The sequence below is a fragment of the Asterias rubens genome, chromosome 20, assembly GCF_902459465.1.
Source record: "Asterias rubens chromosome 20, eAstRub1.3, whole genome shotgun sequence".
Taxonomy (NCBI): Eukaryota; Metazoa; Echinodermata; class Asteroidea; order Forcipulatida; family Asteriidae; genus Asterias; species Asterias rubens.
The window spans coordinates 2,490,063-2,511,037 of NC_047081.1; the positions used below are offsets into that span (position 1 = coordinate 2,490,063).

Sequence of the window (20,975 nt, forward strand, 5' to 3'; positions counted from 1 at the left end):
TGTTTGTGTCAATAGCCATCTGTTGTAATGCTTATTGTTGTCTTTGTATGGTTAAAACTAGAAGCAGGTAGATATCAGGTGTTTGCCCTATATGATTCTTGGTTGTAAGCCAAGTTTTAAAAAGAGTTGACCTTTCACACACTGGGAACACGGGCGTCATTAAATCTCATTGAAGCCCCGCGCGCCCGTCCGTCGCAAGAAATTTGTGATCCAACGTTTGTTTCTTGTTTCAAACTTTTGTTTTAAACTTCAGTTTATACTCTGTAGAAAGAACCATGTTTACTGTGGTAAATTTTTTAAATGTGGGGCCATTTTTACAGAGCGAAAGGCCACGTTGCGTCATCACCTATGTTACGTCATCATCACTCGTATACGTCATGATGGCAGCTCCGTTTTGTATAATCGTTTTGTTGCGGCTTCGAGTTGTACAAAAAAGCAGCATTCTATATGACGTCACTATTGCCATTATAACCTATGCCGCCAATGGCAGAAGGGGTTCTTGTTTTGTTCAAAAGCTTCTAAAACTAAATTGAAATGATAAAAAGCTCAAAGCATTCCCGTTAAAACATTTTCGCTGAGGTAGCTGGTTAATTTTTGTGTGTTAACTCCGACTAATAAGTCATCAGGATCAACTTTACGGACCGCTTCATGTAATGAGCTTTAGTCCAAATGACATCTGCTCCCCGTCCGCTCAAGGGTGAACAACAAATCAATTCCTTCTTTTCATCAAGTAGTATTATGCGTAACTCTCTGCCTTTTAGTCACCAATCAATCTGATCACATTGGCAGTGATCGAACTAGTCTTGTGTCATGCCCTTAGTGACTTGGATAGCTTCGTAGAGCCGCTATACCAAGCAACTGGAAGGGGAGACCACTCGCATGAGTCGGTGGCAAAGTGCGTGGTCTTACCGTCCAATCGATTGGGATCGAGGCTCTTGAAGCTGTGTCCAAGCCACGTTGACAAAAGGCTACGACCAAACTAGCTTGAACATCTGTCGTCACACTTTGAGGCTTGTGAATTACGCCACCACAGAGAGTGACCTCTAGCCTAAGTCGATCCCCGTCCATAATCACCTTTAACCTACATTTAGTTCACGCGGGGATATTATACGCAGTTAAATCCTACCGACATGACATGCTTGTATTTGCAGACGACCGAAATTTAAGCTTTCCCGTATCTGCGTTTTGATTGGTCCCTTGTCAGCGGACCCACATCATCTCTGACCAATCATAACACATTATGGAAAGCTTACGTCACTGCAAGTTTAATCAGTGAAATCATTGTATTAATTGAAATAACTGGTTCTGAAAAGCAAGTACATGCCTTTATTCTTAAAGATAAAGTCCAGTTTATCGAATTGTCTGCAGTTCGCCAGACGTGTTCTTATAAGGAAGTATAGTCAAGGTGTGCGCGCACCAGTGAATTACTTACCGTAAACGAATTATACATGCATCCACGGCTAGTGATAGAGGACTTGCACACCATCGCACCGACCATTCTCCCAATTGTTTTGGGTTCACATTGCTGATTATCAAGATGTGACGGTTCTCACATCTTCAGCATGGATAGGTTTATGCATGGAGAGTTTTTTAAGAATCCGAAATCACTCCTGTGTTCAACTCCAAAATATCTCTATCGTCCATTATCAATCTAAAATGCCTATTAAGTGAGGGCGTTTGTGTTTGCGAGTGTGACGTCATACGCAAGGCTCTAATGTGGGTGCGTTCCTTATAGCTTTCCTGGGTTGACCCCGGTCTGCCCCGGTGCGTTCGAATAGCTTTGACGTAATTCCAGGGGCTCACCCGGGTCAGCTCCCAGTGCCCTGCTTGTGGAGTGGGTCACTTGGGGGCTGGCCCCATGTGCATGACGTCACAACGAGAGCGGTGAGTGGTCGTTCGTTTAGCTCTTGTCAGGGGCTCACCCGAGTGAGCAACGCGGGGTCGACACGGGGTCGAAACGGGGAAGCTAATCGAACGCACCATGTATAATCTGTTTCACAATTCTTGAAGCGAATAATTATTTGATCGCCTTTTAGCAATCCATGTAGTTGTTATTCAAATGAAATTTACAAACTTGAACTCGCCTTAAGGCAAGCTACTCTTTCATTGTGGTGCATAATTCCACTCGTGGGGTGCTGGGGTTTTATCATAATTTGATGTAGGCCCCTACTTTCATAATTGTTTTAATATCAATATTTTTAATACAATACAATGTCAGACCGTCCATTTGTGAGACACTCTTCGCGTATTCGTAAACACCCGAACAAAACAAAACCTTCTATTAAATTCAATTTGTCCGTCGGCTTTGATACCAGTATAATGCATTTTTCCTTCTCTCGTGTAAAACAAAATGTCAAACAACCTTTTCGTGTGCAGTAATGCGGGGGACATTTTTAACAAGGTAAATTTCGTTTGAGGCATGCGTAAGGATGCATAAACTATTATTCATCGAACACGTTTTATAATATAATAATTGACAAAAGGTCTTTGATGTAACATCCTATGAAGAATATCTGTTATTTGGAAGGTTTCGTAGGATTGGAAAGGGTAAAGAGAAGTTGAATAAGAGGGTGATTCGACTGCCGACTTAAGTTGTTTTCTGAGCGCGACAGTGACGGAGTTCATGCCGAAATTGAAGGAGTCCCCCCCCCCCCACCTTCTCTCTCTCTAGACACGGAGGTCGGAATAATTTTGAGATTTGCTCATGCTTGTCTATTCCTCATTAAGTTTGTGAGATCAGTTGGAAGAACATAAGTCCCTGACAATCACATCTGCAAAGCTGGGATGCTGTCTTCCGCTACTTGCCCTCTATGCTTGGTGACAAGGGCAAATAGAGCTGTTTAAGCACGCACAAAAAGTATAGCATAAGCACAACAAAATTACGCTAACCTGAATAAGAATACCAGCCAAACTACTTTGTATCATGTACAAAGATACATGGTATCCTGCTAATTTCTGCTTAGAGACAATTGTCAAAAAAGTATTAGCTTAAATATGAAACTGTGTCAAGGAGAGACAAGGAGACAAGTTCGTTGAGGTTCAGATTGCGTCTCGGCACTCGGCTCATACATAACACTCGGCTTGTACATACAGCGTTTCCACAGTGCTATATTATTGTCGAATAATAGTTATTCATTGCAGAACAATTATAAGCGTTTTGAGACCCCCTAAGTAGTGAGTAAGAGTAGTGAACTGCGATAAAGTATTTTTATTTCAGCAAAACCAAACCACTTGAAGCCAAGTTCCAACTCAAAGTGTAGTTTATTTCTCAACATACACGTGACTCTGTAAAATTGAAAGTGGAATCGTCAAGATGTCCATACACGGCACAGTTATATACATTTAACTCAAAACTACACTTCGTCTAATTAATGAAATTGTGTTTGACATTCGTCTTGAATTGTGACATATTATTGCCGAATAGTCAGAGGGGAGGGTGAGTGAGCGTCTTGAGAAATTGCCAACTGGCTTAAAGAAAAATGTTAGATTTTAGCAGCTCACAACATTTTAAATTATTTTTTACCGCAATACGGCATAAGACATTCACATTTTACGCTAAGTATGTTATTGTGAAAATACATAATTCGCTGTTGCATCAATTACTATTCTTGCTTTTCTTGTGTTGTCCAATTCCATCTCCTTTTCGCGATACTTCTCTTCAAAAACCTTCAAATTACACACTCAAAATACGTGACACACTCAAAATAAGTTGGTTGTTAAAAGCAAAGTTATTGAAATATTTAGTTGCACAAAAATGAATTTTATGAAAAGGAGAAAACAAGCGCTAATTGAAACGACTATCTTACATAATATTATATGGTCAAGCTTTTGGTAATGCACATGTTCAGCACGCAAAGGATCCTTGGTGAAATCCAAGTCAAAACAGCACCGGTGTCGCATGCAATTATGTCCTCTATGCACACTACCCGGAGGTCATTATTGCTGCTGCTTAATGCAATGGGAGACTTTCCAACGCTAGGTGGCAGCAGACATACCGGGTAAATTTCCATTGTTTACGTAGTTCTGAACATGCGCATAATTCTGAGAACAATGGATTTACCCGGTAAGTCTGCTGCCCTCTACCGTCCCAGAAAGTCTCCCATTGTGTCCGCCCGGACACATTCACATATGCAGTTGTGTCCGCCCCGTGCAAAACCGTCCTTGGCAGTAAATTAAACGCCCTTGGTCGACGGATGACACGTTCGCCTGTTTGTTTTTTACTGCGTATTGGGTATTCGCTGCAATCATAAAATACGTTAATATTCATGCTGCATATACGTAGGTTCAGTGCATACATGTACACTCATGTACATGTCCGCCGGACGGTTTTTGCCAAGCCCCGGACACGATTGCATATGCAAAAGTGTTCGGAGCGGACAGTATTGCATGGCGGACACAATAAGTGCATCTGACACCAACAATGACCAAACATCTTATCGCACATACTCGGTACACAAGCGAGGATTTGGGTGCATGCTGGTCTAGCTAGTGAACCAGTTGGATCCCTAACTAGACCAGCGTGCAGCTCATTTAACAATTAGCTAATGCGAAAAGATCTGTAAAAAAGCTGGCATATTAAAAAATTAAACAACAGCGTTGCATCCCTCTTGGCAGTTTTTCTTGACTTGCCGTGTCAAAACTTTGGATCCGCCCTTGTGCTTCACGATGGAGAAACGACCGTGTGTCGGTACCGACCCTGCCCTTGTGTCGGTAATACGTTGACGGTACCGGTCCTGCCCTTGTGTCGGTTATTGTCGGTTATTAGGAGGCGTTGACGGTACCTGCGGCCGTGGCGTTACAAGTCTTCCCGATGTCACCATCGCAAGGGTCGATCCTCCGTAAGAATCGACTGCATCCAAACAGCTACAAAAAAAAAACAAGGGGAAAATAATAATGTTAGTCAGGTTAGGGAACTGACAGATCTAGTTTATGATCGATCGATAGTATTATTGTGTTAAACCTTGCGAGCTTACAGGCGAAGTATACCTTTGGTTTGTGGAGCAGTTCGACTGCTTTAATTGATGTATACCATTAGACTGGTCCCCTGTCTTTATCCGCAAGGTTTCATTGATACAATGATTTCATTGGATAAACGTGCAGTGACGTCAGCTTTCCATATCTGTGATATATTTGAACCGAGGTGTGAATAATGTACTACTAGCACAATGTTGTTTCAGAGTCATTCAAATAATGTGCATGTACGTTTGAATTGACTGCGAATCTCCGTGTGGGAATGAATGCGAGGTCAAAGATACATCTGGCAGTATGACGTCAGATGTAAGATATTAGTCCGAATCTGAATGCTCCACTAGATATGGATATGGTACTCTATCAACAACAACAACAACAACAGCAACTACATTTTCGATGTGTTATTGACACTCACCTGTGACAATCCAACTTTGAACCGCCTACTCATGAACGCATACACCAAGAAGTTGAGGGCACTGCCACCGTAGGCAATCAGACACGCAGTCACCTCCATGAAGCTTGACGCTTCGGGTGTCATCACCACAACGTACTTTAGCAGTCTGCTGATAAGACTAGGTATCCACGACACTGCAAAGAACACCACGACAATGATAACCATCTTGACAGTCTTGTCCATCTTGCTTTCCTTATTTGGTGGCCCCGATGATGACGTAGTCGAAGTCGAAGTCTTTTTCAAGTCGGAACCAGTTGCTTTGCGAGCAGCGGCCTTGGCCACCCTAAGGATGCGAGTGTAACTGATGATCATGGCCGCGAACGGGAACACAAAGCAAATTGCCAAGACGATTACCTCAAAGTTCTGCGGGATGAAATGTATAATGACTGCTATGGATGCCGAGAGAAGCCAGATGAAACAGAGCAGGGGCTTGCAGCGCTGGAGGGTGAAGCGACGAGACATGGGGTGCAAGATGGCGTCGTGCCGGTCCAAGGAGATGACCGTGAGGTTGAAGATGGAGGCGACCGATGAGAAGTAGAAGAGGAATTGCTCGACTTGGTAGGATGCCCCGGTGTGTCCGGAATGGACGATGATACCCACTACGAGGAGCGGGGAACAGACCATGCAGACGGTCAGGTCGGCTACGGCCAAGGAGGTCAGGAATATCTCCGTGACCGTTCGACCTAAAGAAAATATAGAAATCAAAGTATGATTTATTTTAGTTTTACCCTTAGCACTGTCTCAGTACTTTCCCAATGCACAGATCAAGAAATTGTGATCAAATAGCTACCGACAATACTTATTCTATTCATTGTAAAATCAGCGGTAAGCTGGGGGATTTGAACCCACAACCTTGTGATTGCAAGTCCTGCAGTATAAAAAACTGAACCACGATGACACTGATCACCAACCAAACCAATGCTGAAAGCTTACTTACTCGGGAAGCTCTTACAAGGAACATTTTTCTGTGCAATAATGATTACACCCAAACCCAATTATGAACGTGGTCCTGAATTCAATGCACCGTGACAGGTACAATACAGCCGCTAGTTCTGACCCTGTCTGTACCCTAAACAAAAGCCATCAACTAAGGTGATTTTCTTGCTGCTTGTAACGCCACCTCCCCTTCACCCCTGTACTCAATACTTTTAAGATTAAAATTGCTACTTTGAAAATAATTGGCAAAAAATATCCCTTGAGATGATTCAATAAGTTATACAAATCGCGATCTTAATGTGCCTTCTAATAAGAAAGAATCCGCAGTGGGAATTTCGTTAGTGAGAAATTGCACGCCAGGGTCAGAGCAACGAGCCTCATGACAATGATATAATAGTAATGGACCATTCTTGTATAGCGAATATCACATTTACAAAGAAGTCTCTATGCGCTTTGAGATGAAAACAAAGGATATTGGAGTAAACCAAGAGTTGTAGACAGGAGTAGCAATATTGGTTCTTCGTTCATGCGAGTACCGTGTGTTGAAAAACAAACCTAACTGAAATAAGTGGATCAAGATTGAAATTGCCCGAATAAACAGGTTAACAAATTTGTTTAAAACGAAGTAAATAAATAAAATGCAACTATTAGGTTATTTATCAAAGTGTACACCGTTGCAGAAAGGTTCTTTAAGGAGTTCCCGAGTTTAGTTTTAAAAAAAAATCAAAAATTCTACATCATTTTCACAAGTTGGTGTGCAGTTAATCTGCCTGGGGGCAGTCAATATCCCTGCAGTGGTTTGTGCATGACGGTCCACCCGTATGGTAAATGAATTACATTAAGATAACAGGTGTGAGTTGTCAGATAAAAAGGATGTTCTATTCTAGCTCCTTTCTTTGATGGAGCTTTCCCATAATGAAAAATGAAGGTGTGGAATTTGATTACTCTTTCCCTCATTTTTTTTTATCGGCCTTTCCTTTTTTCTTTTTTTTTCTTTCTTATCAACATCCTTCCAAGCATCAGTAATTTAATTCACTTTTGTTGCCCCTAATTTGTAATTTTCTTTTGTCCTCCCTCGAGTGACGCGCTCGCATGTTCCCTCCTGACATTTTGTTTCTGATTACATTTTTCCACATGGTCTGTTTTTATAACTTTGCTGTTTTTTAGGCGCCTTGTCAAAACCTCCAAGCTGTTCCATTCCGCGTGCATTTTGCGGGAGTCCGCGGATTTTTGTAACAAAAGAACCCATAGCAACCGGGCATGTCCACGGCCACGACGGCTCATTTACATGTCAATAAACATGAATATTCCGGGGGCTCCGCGGAGCGACCGGTCGGCCATTGTAAGGTCCAGCTTATGAGCTGACCGGCGGAACCGCGGAGGAACGTAGGTGGTTAACAATGGTTTTACCTTAATTTGCAGATTAAAAAGCAAAGCGAGGGTGGATGTGTATCTAAAATCCATTTCCTCCAATGCGTGATTTTTAAGACTTGGTTGGGCCTACATTACCAAAACATGAATTTTAAAAATGGTTGTCTTTATTCCCGGATTCGACAAAAGTTCCAGGCTACGTGCAAACGCCGTTGTAAGCTAACCCTCTAGTCACTGCACCGCCCGAGTTTCTGAAAACCAATTTTTCAAGATTCTTGCAGTAAACAACTGGAATCGTAGTTCAATTTTTAAAAGATAGCTTAATATTTATGCACATTTTTTTACCCTTTTGGTAATGTTTGTATAAAAGTACAAGCTCCCATTGGGAACAATAATCGGCTCTCGAATATTTTTGTGTAAGGATAAAATGGACACAATAGCTTTTCAAGGCTTTTATCTGGCTCAATGCTCAAACTAATTAAATGCGAAGGCGTTAGTTTTCGACAATATCATCATTAATGATGAATAAATACAGTTTCCCTTGTGTTTACTAATTGGTATGAGCTAAATTATTTCATCGAGGCTAATGACGATGAAATAATTCATCGAAGCTAATGACGATGCTCGTCTAGATGCACCCCCGCCCCTTTCAGAGAGATCTACAAAGGCTTAAGTTCACTGGATAGAAATGTTGAATGAAACCAGAGAGTGAAATAACCACCGCATTCAAAATGCTTGCACTAAAGGCAGTGGACACTACTATTGGTAATTACTCAAAATAATTATTAACATAAAACCTTACTTGGTAAAGAGTAATGGGGAGAGGTTGATAGTATAAAACATTGTGAGAAACGGCTCCCTCTGAAGTGACGTAGTTTTCGAGAAAGAAGTAATTTTCCACGAATTTGATTTCGAGACCTCAGATTTAGAATTTGAGGTCTCAAAATCAAGCATCTGAAAGCACACAACTTCGTGTGACAAGGGTGTTTTTTCTTTCACAGTTATCTCGCAAGTACGACGATCAATCGAGCTCAAATTTCCACAGGTTTGTTATTTTTGTGCATAATGTTGAGATACACCAAGTGAGAACACTGGTCTGTGACAATTACCAATAGTGTCCAGTGTTCCTAAACATAAATTTCCCTTCGGTAAACAGTATTGTCCAAGTCCCACACTTCGTGTATCACAACTTATATATAAAATAACAAACCTGTGAAAATTTAGGCTCAATCGGTTTTCGGGGTCGGGAGAAAATAACGGGAAAACCCACTCTTGTGTCCGCACGTTTCGCCGTGTCATGACTTGTGTTTAAAATAAATCCGTAATTCTCGCTATCGAGAATTGATATTGTTTTAATGTTTTTTCAAAACGTAAAGCATTTCATGGAATAATAATTCAAGAGAAGTCTATTAACATTACCTTCTGTAAACACTGTAAGTAATTTGTAAATCTGTGATTTTGTTTTCTTCTTTTCTGTACCGAAAGTGTATAATGGCTTTAAAGTGGCACTCACCGAAATGCAGATACTGAAAATTATTTGTTTGGTATACATACTTGTACATCTTTCTGTACACGGCTTGTTTCGTAACCAAGTAATTCCTTACTCATAGGTTGTGTCATACCTACGCCAAGTAGTAATCAAGCTATCTCTCACTTAATTCATCTCGTACCAACCAAGTTTGTTTCGTACCTCGGTAACGTTGTAACCAGTTTTTGTTCTTCTCGTACCTAGGCCATTTCTTACAAGGATGTTTCGTATACACATTTTTCGAAGCAAGGTTGTTTCATACCTACCATTTCGTATCCACTGGATTGTCTCTTACCTAAAGTAATTTCGTACCCAAATTGTTTTGTACCCGAAGATAAGATGAGAATTGGGATTGAAATAAAACAGTACAATAACGGAATCAATTTCAACTACCGACCCTGCCGGTTTTAATCGGCCGTTTAAGAACTCGTCGCCTACTCTTGTATTCCCTTATTAAAATCAATTTGCATCGGCTTTTAAGAATTTTAATTTTGTCTTATTTTACCCATACACGGACGTGTGTTAGCACTGTATACTCAGTACTTTCCCGAGTCCTGTAAAACAAAAAAAGTAGTCCTGTGAAGAAATATAAACAGGCTACATTAGTCTTACCTGTACGCATTCGTCCGATGACGATGATGACCAACATGTTTCCCACCGATCCTACGATGATAATAAGCACGGCTAGAGACACCAGCACTCCCTGGACGCTGGGTCCAAATGACGGCTCAGCTTCCGGTATAGGTTCCGAGGAACCATTCTCCGGTTCCGGGAACGCACTTAACAACGACATGTTGGGCCATGGTTCCGGCTCTGGGGACAGCTCCGGTTCCGGTTCTGGTTCGGGTAGACTCATTGTTATATCGGCACTAGACAAGACAGTGTTTGAAATTGATGTTCGCTCTCAATGCAGGTGTTATTTGAAACCCAGTCTGTCCATAGTATCGTACTTATTCAATCTCATTGGTCGTATTTGTTGGCAATTAGTGACGGGACAATGGTGTCGACGTTTCGTTTTGATGTCCTTCAGCAGACCGTCGTCAGCTGTTGCTGCGGCTCAATTTAAATCGGACGCTAGTTTGGTGAGACACTCGCAGGTCCAATCTATCAGTTGATGGTTCAGTCCGCCTCACGCGGCGATGTCGAATCTCGGGCTAGACTTCCATCCCGTTAAGAAATGCCGTTTTCAACTTTTCACGACGGGACTGCGTCTCGCCAAACCCTCAGTGATTCTTTTTTTATAAAAGTACGCACCGGTGAAGCCAATCACCATGTCAATAACGGGCGAACTTGACCGACTACGCGCGGCGATTGACGGCGCCCCTGTCTGTGGGTAGACCGCTCAATGATGAGGTTCACCGTTGATCAGCTCCAGAGTTGTACTGAATTACGGGATGAATTCAGCTCCGTTTCACATCATGACATCGGGCTCTCTCTGTGTAACAAAAACACGGTGATAATTCAAGTTCAGCATCTGAGCAGGTTGATGGTATTTATAAACGTGTAGTAGATGACAATGAAATTATTGTTATGGACCGAGTACTTATTACACAACGCATGGCTATATAGGACTCTTCCTCTGTAGGTCACTGTAGTACAAAACGAAAGTGTGAGGCCGTCAGGGCTAGGCTGTGCGATGCCTCCACAATTGATATATTTTAAGAAAATTGATTAGAAAAGGTAACACCAAAGTTATAACAAGTCAATTTTAACACTCTCAAAATCTGCGTTCATCGACGGGATAATAATATATGTTAAATAAAAATGTGACGTCACTGTAGAAAGACTGCGCCCTCTGGTGAATATGGCGACACAGTTTAAACCATGCATGTACATGTATATTTTCTGTACATTGTATTCTTTCTGTACATTGTATCCAACCTTTAAACTGGCTCTGCAAAACTGTCTTTTCCCCGGGGACCAGTCCACAGATACCAGTTACGTTTCATTTATCGGCAATAATTATTCGGATACACTAAAAAGTGTGATGGTGGGTATTGACGATGTGACCTGTGACATCACATGTTTAAAGAGCAACCAAGCCTGGACTTCCCGCAGGCACGAGTTGTTCACAGCCTACAGAAAAAAAACGTAAAAACATACAATTTTGCAATTTTGGAGATGGCAGTGTCTCATTCTTATCAACTTTTGATATGGTGAAAGGGGGCACATCTCAAAACTTGTCCAGCTTTTTCTTTCATAGCTCTTGTAGTTATACGGAAATTATGACATAAAATGTTAACTTTCTCATTGTGAACTGTGCAGTATCTTGCCTGCCAGAAAAGCCAAATAATTCACAAGGTCACATCTATTGTAAACAAAGGTTACATGATCTATACAATTCAAGCGCGTCCAGTTGCGAATAATGACAATTATTGGCTATTTATTATAGGTCTACCTATTCAATATGAATAAATATTGCCTGTCGTGTCTAGACTGATTCCAGTTTGTGAGTCGAGTATCGACTCTTAGTCATTTGATTATTAAGTGTAGACAAGTAAAAGCTGAAGAGCCGGAACTGCGGCATCGATTTCAATTAATTAATTAGGCTTCTACTTTCACGAGGGACCGTAATATAGATTCTCACGGGTTAATAAGTCGCTCCGGAGAGTCCTCATTAGAAAGGAGTCAAAGCTGTCATTTATTTTGCAATCTTAAAGGTTCTATATTATGTACTTTTTCCTAACAAAAAACACAATGTCCACAGATGTACATTAAACTTACACAGTGCGAAGATTATGATAGTAGAAAGCTTCCGTTGAAATTTTACTTACTGAGGTGCTGTAGTTTTTGAGAAATTAGTAAAAGAAATAATTTTCGTCTCAGTTTTAGCATGTAAAAACGTATTAACCAGTTATGCTATGGTTTTGGTATAATATCATAACTGGTTAAGGGAATTTCACATGCTAAAATAATGTTGGTCTCCTGAGACCAACATTATTTTGTGACTTGTTTTACTCATTTTTCATAACCTTAGTTAGTATTATTTGAAGGGAAGCTTTCCACTATCATTATCTTCAAACCATGTAAGTTTAATGTAAATCTGTGGACATTTTGAAGCAGTACCCGAATCCTTTAAAACTTCCGGGTCCCTGCGCCGTTACTATAGCGTCAAATTGTATATAAGGCACAAGTGTGGACCACATTTGTTTTGTATTGTGGAACTTCTGGCCAGGATTCCATTCGACTTTTTGTATATATTAATTATGAAGCCAACAGTAAGTTTACTATATTTAATAAGATAAACATAAGGTTAATAAAAAGTAGTTTAATTTATATGGAGGAGTTACGCATCGCACAGGAAACAGTTCCCTGCCAACTTGCCTCCGTAAGCGCTGTTTATTTGCTTACGGTAAGTAGAGCAAAGAAGTTGGGACATGTGCAAGCCTTTACTACAAAGTACTGATTGCTCCACATATCTGATTGTTAGATCCGTGCAGGTTTTATCTGTACAATTTTGTGCAAAGGAGTTAAGATTTTTTCTTTTTTCTTTTTGGCCCCTCGAATTCTATATCTCAACGTTGTATAATAAGGAGCTCGGGGTCGATCTTTTGCTTTTAGGGTCCATTCTCACTTAATCGGTTTACTGTCACCCAACAACATCGACAACGACTATTTTTAGTACCTGCAACGGCGCAGTCTATGAATAACTATTGAACACGAGCCGACCTCGACTTGTTCACAAACCGAATTAGTTAAAGACGGAGAAGCAAATTAATATCACTGACATATTAATGGAGGATTAAATAAACTCACTTAATCGGTTTACTGTCACCCAACAAAATCGACAACGGCTTTTTTTTAGTACCTGCAACGGTGCCGTCTATGAATAACTATTGAACACGAGCCGACCTTGACGTATTTACAAACCGAATTAGTTAAAGGCAGTGGACATTATTGGTAAATACTAAAAATAATTATCAGCATGAAACCTTACTTGGTAATGAGTAATGGGGAGAGGTTGGTATACAACATTGTGAGAAACGGCTCCCTCTGAAGTGACATAGTTTATGAGAAATAAGTAATTTTCCACGAATTTGATTTCGATACCTCAAGTTTAGAACTTGAGGTCTCGAAATCAAGCATCTGAAAGCACACAACTTCGTGTGACAAGGGTGTTTTTTCTTTCATTATTATCTCGCAACTTCGATGATCAATTGAGCTCAAATTTGTACAGGTTTGTTATTTCGGGCATATGTTGAGATACACCAAGTGAGAAGACTTGTCTTTGACAATTACCGATAGTGTCCATTGTCTTTAAAGACGTAGAAGCAAATGAATATCATTGAAATATTAAAGTAGGATTCAATAAACTAATAAATAATGGAAGCTAGGTCAAATGTAGAAAAGCAAGACTATGATGGTAGCTAAAAAACGGAGGGAAAGATGAAGTAAATTGCTACGGTGGTAGACTCTAAATTCAGTAAAGAAGTTATACAAACTTAATTTTAATTTCCAATTATTTTATTTTCTTGCGGTGGAGGGGAAGATCAAATTTATGGTTCAGGGAAAAAATTCATATATGTTCTTCTGAAGTGTAAAACGAAACAATCTAATAAAATGGAAACCTTCGTTAACATAATTATTACATGCGAATAATATTCCCTCCCCTTTCTCTGAAGAGCAAAGTATACAAAATATTCCCCTTCAAAATACTTTTTATATAACGAATACGATAATTATTATTGATAATACAGTTACAAATCGTTAGTTTCCTTCGGGGTGGGTTCGTGAATGCTGCGGCCAGAGATCTGGTCGGTGTCCACTGCAACTACGTGGATGGATTTAAAGACATTGTTAAAATATATAAGAGATGTTAGGTTTGTATCGGGGATAAAGAATATTAATTTTGGTTTTTACCCATACACCAATGTGTGTAGCACTGTATACTCAGTACTTCCACGAGTCCTGTAAAAAAATATCACAGGCATGTTACTCGGGTGGGATTCGAACCCACGACCCTTGAACCACCATCTCTTATATCGTTGCGGTACCCGCTGCCAAAGCACATGATTCGAACTGCCTCTAGCTACCGGGCAACCTCGGTAGTCTAGTTGGTAAGACACTGCTCTAGAATTGCAAGGGTCGTGGGTTCTAATCCCACCCGAGTAATATGTCTGTGATACTTTTTCACAGGACTCAAGGAAGTACTGAGTACAGTGCTAACTTTATTTATTTATTTTTTTTTCTGAGGGTTTTTAGTCCATTCTATGTTTTTTTTTATTTTCAATTGTTGTCCCTTCCTCTTATCGCTGCGGTATTTTGTTGTGGGTGTAGTTTTTTGTTTTCTATAGTCTGGTTTTGCTTGTGTTTTAATGATTTCTATTGTGTGATTCTAAAATGTTTCAGTGTAATCTCCTTTTATATTGTATAATTATATTTTTATCGTTGGCAGGGGTCTGGTTGTACACATCTTTTGATGACAGTTTTATACTTTTGTTTTAACCTTGACAGCCCCTGTTCAACTTGTAACTATTGCGTATGTCTAAAGATTTAAAATAAATAAATAAATAACACACATCGGTGTATGGGTAAAAACCAAAACTAATACTGTGAAGAAAAACAAACATTTTTGGCTGTTTCGCAGTAAATATACTCTGTATTCAGCTAAAAACCTTCAAATGACCTGAATAAATTTTCTCTATAGTGTTGCCTATAATTAAGCTTGACGTTGAAAAAAGAAAAACATACAAAGGGGTGTGATGGGTTTTATAGTGTCTCGAACCTTGAGAACAAGGACAGCGGTTGGCATGATTGTTGTTGCGTGTATGTGGCATGGGATTATTGAAGGAACTTGGAAAGGTTAAAGCAATGTATACACACTAATTACTGATTTTTTGTTTAGCATTAAACACTTGCTTTATAACGAGCAATGTAGTTGATAGTTTAAAACACTATGAGAAACGGCTCCCTCTGAGGCAACGTAGTTTTTGAAGAAAAAAAAGAAAATAAATTTTCTCACTCAAAACACAGATATTGAATGAAATTTTCTTCTTGTTCTTTGACCAGCGCCTTTGAATGTTTTACAGATTAAGTTCGCTTTTAAAAATGCTGTATTACTATTATTATTATTATTATTATTATTATTATTATTATTATTATTATTATTATTATTATTATTATTATTATCTATTGGCTGAGAATCGTTTACGCAGCGCGTACACGCTTACACATTTTCATTGTTTTACATCAAAGGTGGTAGTTAATGACGTCATGGGCAATCCATCTACGCGTTTATGCTTTGATTAATTAAATTTCAGGTAACTTTGAGTAGAATCAGGAAGAGTTGACAGCCTAGACGTGGATGTCACAATTTGAGACAGCAATACATACATGCATGAACATCTTCAAGAAAGACTCTATGGAATACAAGTAAAGTAGGTCAGTCAAAGTTACTGCATGTGAAATCCCAAGATGACAATCATTTATTGACAGTGGTGTATTTTCAGCCGCAGGGCTTTCCTTGTATACTTTTTCCTGCGAGGTTCCACGCTATGAGTATTATTTATTAGCTTCAAACTAATTACACAACCTTGATACGGCTTTTATTTGCAGAGCGAACACAACATTCCATTAGGGCCATTGGACACTTTCGGTAAACAATATTGTCCAAGGCTTACACTTCGTGTACACGTATCACAATTCTTAATATAAAATAACAAACCTGTGAAAATCTAAGCTCAATCGGTCATCGGAGTCGGGAGAAAATAACGGGAGAACCCACCCTTGGTTCCGCACGTTTCGCCGTGTGATTACATTGTGTTTAAAACAAATCCGTAATTCTCGCTATCGAGAATTGATATTGTTTAATTTTTTCTCAAAAAGTAAAGCATTTCATGGATAAAATCGGCCAAAAATCTGACTTAGCATCTTTAAAATCAATGGCTTGAAAACTTACTTGTATAGGATCAAATAATCGAATGGTTCAAAAAGGTTTATTTTTCATTATTTTATGAGTGGTTAAAACATATACGAGCTACAATCGGAATCATTTCTTCTTCTTTTCTCATCTCCCCCGTTGTATGCTAGTTCTCCTCAAACGGGGCTATGAGCCACTCTTGGTATCAAGGATGAAATACTTGAGATGAAAATACATCTGGGGAACTTGTAGAACTTAAAATATTCCTATTAAAACAGTCATGTTGTCGGGTGGAAGGAAACATAGGCAAGGAGTTCAAAAGAGATGCATTATACATGTCACTTTGTTCAACGTTTAAGTAAAAGCAAAAGTATATGGGTCAGAAGAAGCATAAAGCCTGCCTTCATACTCAAACATCCTGATATACTCAAATATCCTGACTATTGCAACTGCATTTTAACATCTGTTCCCCAGGCATACATGAAGCGGCTGCAAAGTTTACAAAACTGGGCAGCTCGCATTATCTTTAAGCTAGATCGTCGTCATGAATCCAGTCCTCTACTTAAATCTCTCCACTTCTGAAAACACATCTCTTCACTGTTTAAAGGAACACGTTGCCTTGGATCGGTCGAGTTGGTCTTTGAAAAGCGCTGTGTACCCGTTTCTTGTAAAATCGGTATGGTTAGAAAGATGTTGTAAAAGTAGAATACAATGATCTACACAAATATGCCTCGAAATTGCGTGGTTTTCGTTTTACCCTGTCGACGAAACACGGTCGGCCGTTTATGGGGGTCAAAAATTTGACTCCCATTAATGGCCGACCGTGTTAGTTCGCGACGTAAAATGAAAACCGTGCAATTTCGAGTGATACTTGTGTGAATCATTATATTCTACTTTTAAAACACCTTTCTAACCATATGCATTTCATAACAAACGGTTTCAAACGCTTTTCATAGACCAACTCGTCCGATCCAAGGCAACGTGTTCCTTTAAGCTTTTCTCTTTTTCTCTTGCTTTTCAGACATTGTGTATGTAGCTTCTTCGATAAGTTTTTGTTGCGTTATTGTGCATTTATAGAAGGAACCAGGGGCCGATTTCACAAAGGTCTCAAATTGATCGTAACTTCAAATCAATCGTAGTTGCTAAGTAAAGTGTGATGTCACAATACAAATCTCTATGGTGATACTGAAAATTTGTCTTGCGATGAATTTTATTGCTTTGTGAAATCGGCCCCAGGTCGGTCACACCGGTGGTACATTAACCATGAACATCCGTAATAAAAGACAGAGGCTGGCTGAAAAAAAGCACTTTAACCCTTTAGTCCCTGCACCGCCCGAGTTTGCTGAAATCCAATTTCTCAAGATTCTTGCAGTAAATTACTGGAATCGTAGTTCAAATTTTAAAAGATAGCCATGGCTTAATGTGTATGCACAATTTTTTACCCTTTCGGTAATATTTGTATAAAAGTACAAGTTCTCATGGGAACAATAAATGCCTCTCGTTAAACGGCTAAGGTAATTTTTATGGCGAATATTTTTGTGCACGGATAAAATGGACACAATAGCTTTGCAAGGCTTTTGTCTGGCTCAATGCTAATACTGACTAACACATAATGTCATTCTTTTTAACTAGATATCCACGCATGGAGAATATTCCATACAATCTGAGAAGCATTCGGCATGCTCACTTGACACAGTTTTCATTGAAACGTTTTACTTTAAATTATCCAAAAGAAGACGAAAACATAAAATAAGACTAGAGTGCTCTTCTTTGTAGACGGTGCTTTAGAGATCGTGTTTGTAGCCATGTTTCTACGCGGTCCTTGAAGCACAAAACCCGGTATAGGGTTTTTGTTTGAGAATGAACGAAGCAGATGAAGAAATCCCATAATGTATAAAAACAAATTCCATTTCGACAAAGACTGGCGCTCCCTTTTATTTCAAGGTCAATATTTCAAGGGCAAGAGCTCATCACAAAGAAGAGGTTGTCACGAAAAGAAGATAGTTCTTTTGAGGATTCAAACTGGAAATCTGTTCTGCATAAAAGAAGTATATGTAAGGATTTAAAGGAACGTTGAATTGGTAAGAAACAAAAACCGTGAAGATTTACATAAAACTTACACGGTCTAATGATGATGATAGTAGAAAACATCCCTTGTGCTTGAAATATTTCTGTCTGAAATGTCATAATATATGATGAGAAATAAATAATCTAACTTTGCGTTCGGAGTTTATCGCTCAGTTAACGTTTTTGTTCATTTTGTTGGCATCAATGCAATGCAAAATTTGTAATTGGTTTTTCAATTCTCTCGTGACCCAGATGGCCAATTGATCTCAAACTTCTACAGGTTTGTAAGTTTATGTATAAGATGAACTACATAAAGTCCTTACAACTGTGTTTGTTAGCAAAAGCCGATTATGTAACGGAAATAATAATGCTGTATATATAGAAATGACTTCATGTTGTGTTTACAGAGGTTACTGAAAGACATGTTGATTCAATATTTCACAGGTTTGTTATTTTATGAAAAAGTTAGGATACACCAGTGGAGAATTACCAAAGATGTCACGTGCCTTTAAAATGGACGTAAACAAATAATGTTTACGTCTATAGTGGAGCATTTCAATAATGTTATCTTGATATGGAATAATGCCCTTGTCAGAACTAATAATAATAATAATAATAACAATAATAATAATTTAGTGATCTTATATTGCGCTCTCTCCAGGACCAGCCTGTTCGAGGGCGCATGACAGTAAAAATTGCAAAAGATTAAGAAAATGACAGACAATAAGTGAACAGTTTAAAGAAAAGTACACCCGTAAACAAAAAACTTATTATTGTTATAAAAACACACTTATTATTATTGTACTTATTATTTTGATGAACTGCGTCTGTTCATCAAAATAGTAAGTACTACGACAACAACGCTATTTATATTTATAGATCAATAAATGTTTCCCTGCATTGTTATCGAACAATGCATTTACCACTTTTATGGTCCAGCAATCCAGTCTTTCATACTACACATCCTTTGTCCTCGCCACTTCACTCCTAATGGTTCATAGCCACCAATTGTTTCTGAAATAGAAACTTTGATTGGCTGTTATTTTCCCGCTTCTTTCTGGATCCTTCCCTTAATCCCTTTCTCCTCTCTTTTTTCTATAAAATGGATATGTATTTGTTTGTACTTGTTTTATGGTTCTGAAGAAGGTCCGGTTTGGATCGAAAGCTAAAAGGCCATCTACCCTAATCAGTATAGATAAATAAATAAATACAAATACAAAACATAACACAAGAACAGAAATTGGAAAGAGGTTACCAGCTGAAACAGTGAATGCTTGCAGAAAACAAAGTTATATCTAACGACTCTCCTCTTGAAGGTAGTTCAAAGAAGGTTTTACATCCAGCAGGCGTGATGGTTAAACACGATAAAAAAATACACCTTTTTCTGAGGCATTGAAAATGATGTTATGAATTTATTACTGGTTAATTATTTAAAAAAGGCAAACAATTTGGGCCATTCTCACTGACACTGTATTCAAGCATCCATAGCAACGTCACGTAGGCATTTATAATGAAATAATTGCATGGATGGATGGGGGTGCAGCCACTCCCGAGCTAGCCTTAATTAAAGTCGCGCTTGCACTCCATGCAAGGAAAGTGTCAAACTCCCGTATTCTCGCTTGGTCTATATCCCAACAAAGAACAAACGTGTGAAAACTTTGACTAAATTGGTCATCAATATTGCAAGAGAATAATGGAAACAAATCTACCCTATTGCACAACTTTGTGTGCTTTTAGATGCTTAAAAAAAGGCTCAATGCCTGAGGTCTTTATATTTTGACTGAGAAATAACCTCTTTCTCAAAAACTACTTCAGAGGGATCCGTCTCTCACATTGTTATTTAAAATACTACCAACAGCTCTCAATTGCTCGTTGTTATTTTAAGCGCATAATTGAGATACACCAAGTGAGAATGCTGGTCTTTGACAATTACCAATAGTGTCCATCCGGTACCTTTGAGGTGGCGCTCGTGTATAATAATTATGGGCTGTTAGTGCGCAATATTTGTGGAAGCTTACTTGAAGAAAATGAGATGGGAGTATGCAGTATAACTTACTTTGACACTTAAAGGCACTGGAAAACTATTGGTAATTACTCAAAATAATTTTTAGCATAAAACCGTACTTTGTAAGGAGTATAATGGGGAGAGGTTGATATAGTATAAAACATTGTGAGAAACGGTTCCCTCTGAGGTAATAGTTTTCGAGAAAGAAGTAATTTTCTATGAGTTTGATTTCGAGACCTCAAGTTTAGAACCTGAGGTCTCGAAATCAAGCATCAAAAAGCACACAACTTCGTGTGACAAGGGTGTTTTTTCTTTCATAGTTATCTCGCAACTCCGACGACCGATTGAGCTCAAATTTTCACAGGTTTGTTATTTTATGCATATGTTGAGATACACCAGGTGAGAAGACTGGTCTTTGACAATTACCAATAGTGTCCACTGCCTTTGTATTGTATTTGCACACACTTATTTCATTGCTGCCTCACACGCACACTTACACATTTTTACAAAGTTAAATTATATTCAAATTATATTCAAATTATGAGTAGTTTACAGTATTACTGATTTAGATAGTGATATATATTAGGAAGCTTAAAGCATGCTTGAGTAGGACAACCATTGGGTTAGGGTGAAGCAGATGCTTTTGTGCCTTAACCTATTGACAGACAAGCAAACAGAAAATACTATACAGAAGACAGAAAACACACGACAGACTAGACAAACAGTCTAATAATCTTTAATTATATACATTAATATTGTTCAAACTGCAAGCAACACGTTGCAC

At 38.9% G+C, this 20,975-nt stretch overlaps 1 protein-coding gene across 1 annotated transcript; it reads right to left on the minus strand.

Moving 5' to 3' along the window:
* Window positions 1-4,394: 4,394 nt before the first annotated feature.
* On the minus strand, window positions 4,395-10,618 carry LOC117304030 (prolactin-releasing peptide receptor-like). The gene is made up of 3 exons (XM_033788507.1): window positions 9,873-10,618; window positions 5,387-6,108; window positions 4,395-4,863 (listed from the first exon to the last, which is right to left on the minus strand). The coding sequence occupies exons 1-3, from the start codon at window positions 10,114-10,116 to the stop codon at window positions 4,762-4,764; spliced, it is 1,068 nt and encodes a 355-aa protein (XP_033644398.1). The 5' UTR covers window positions 10,117-10,618; the 3' UTR covers window positions 4,395-4,761.
* Window positions 10,619-20,975: the final 10,357 nt, after the last annotated feature.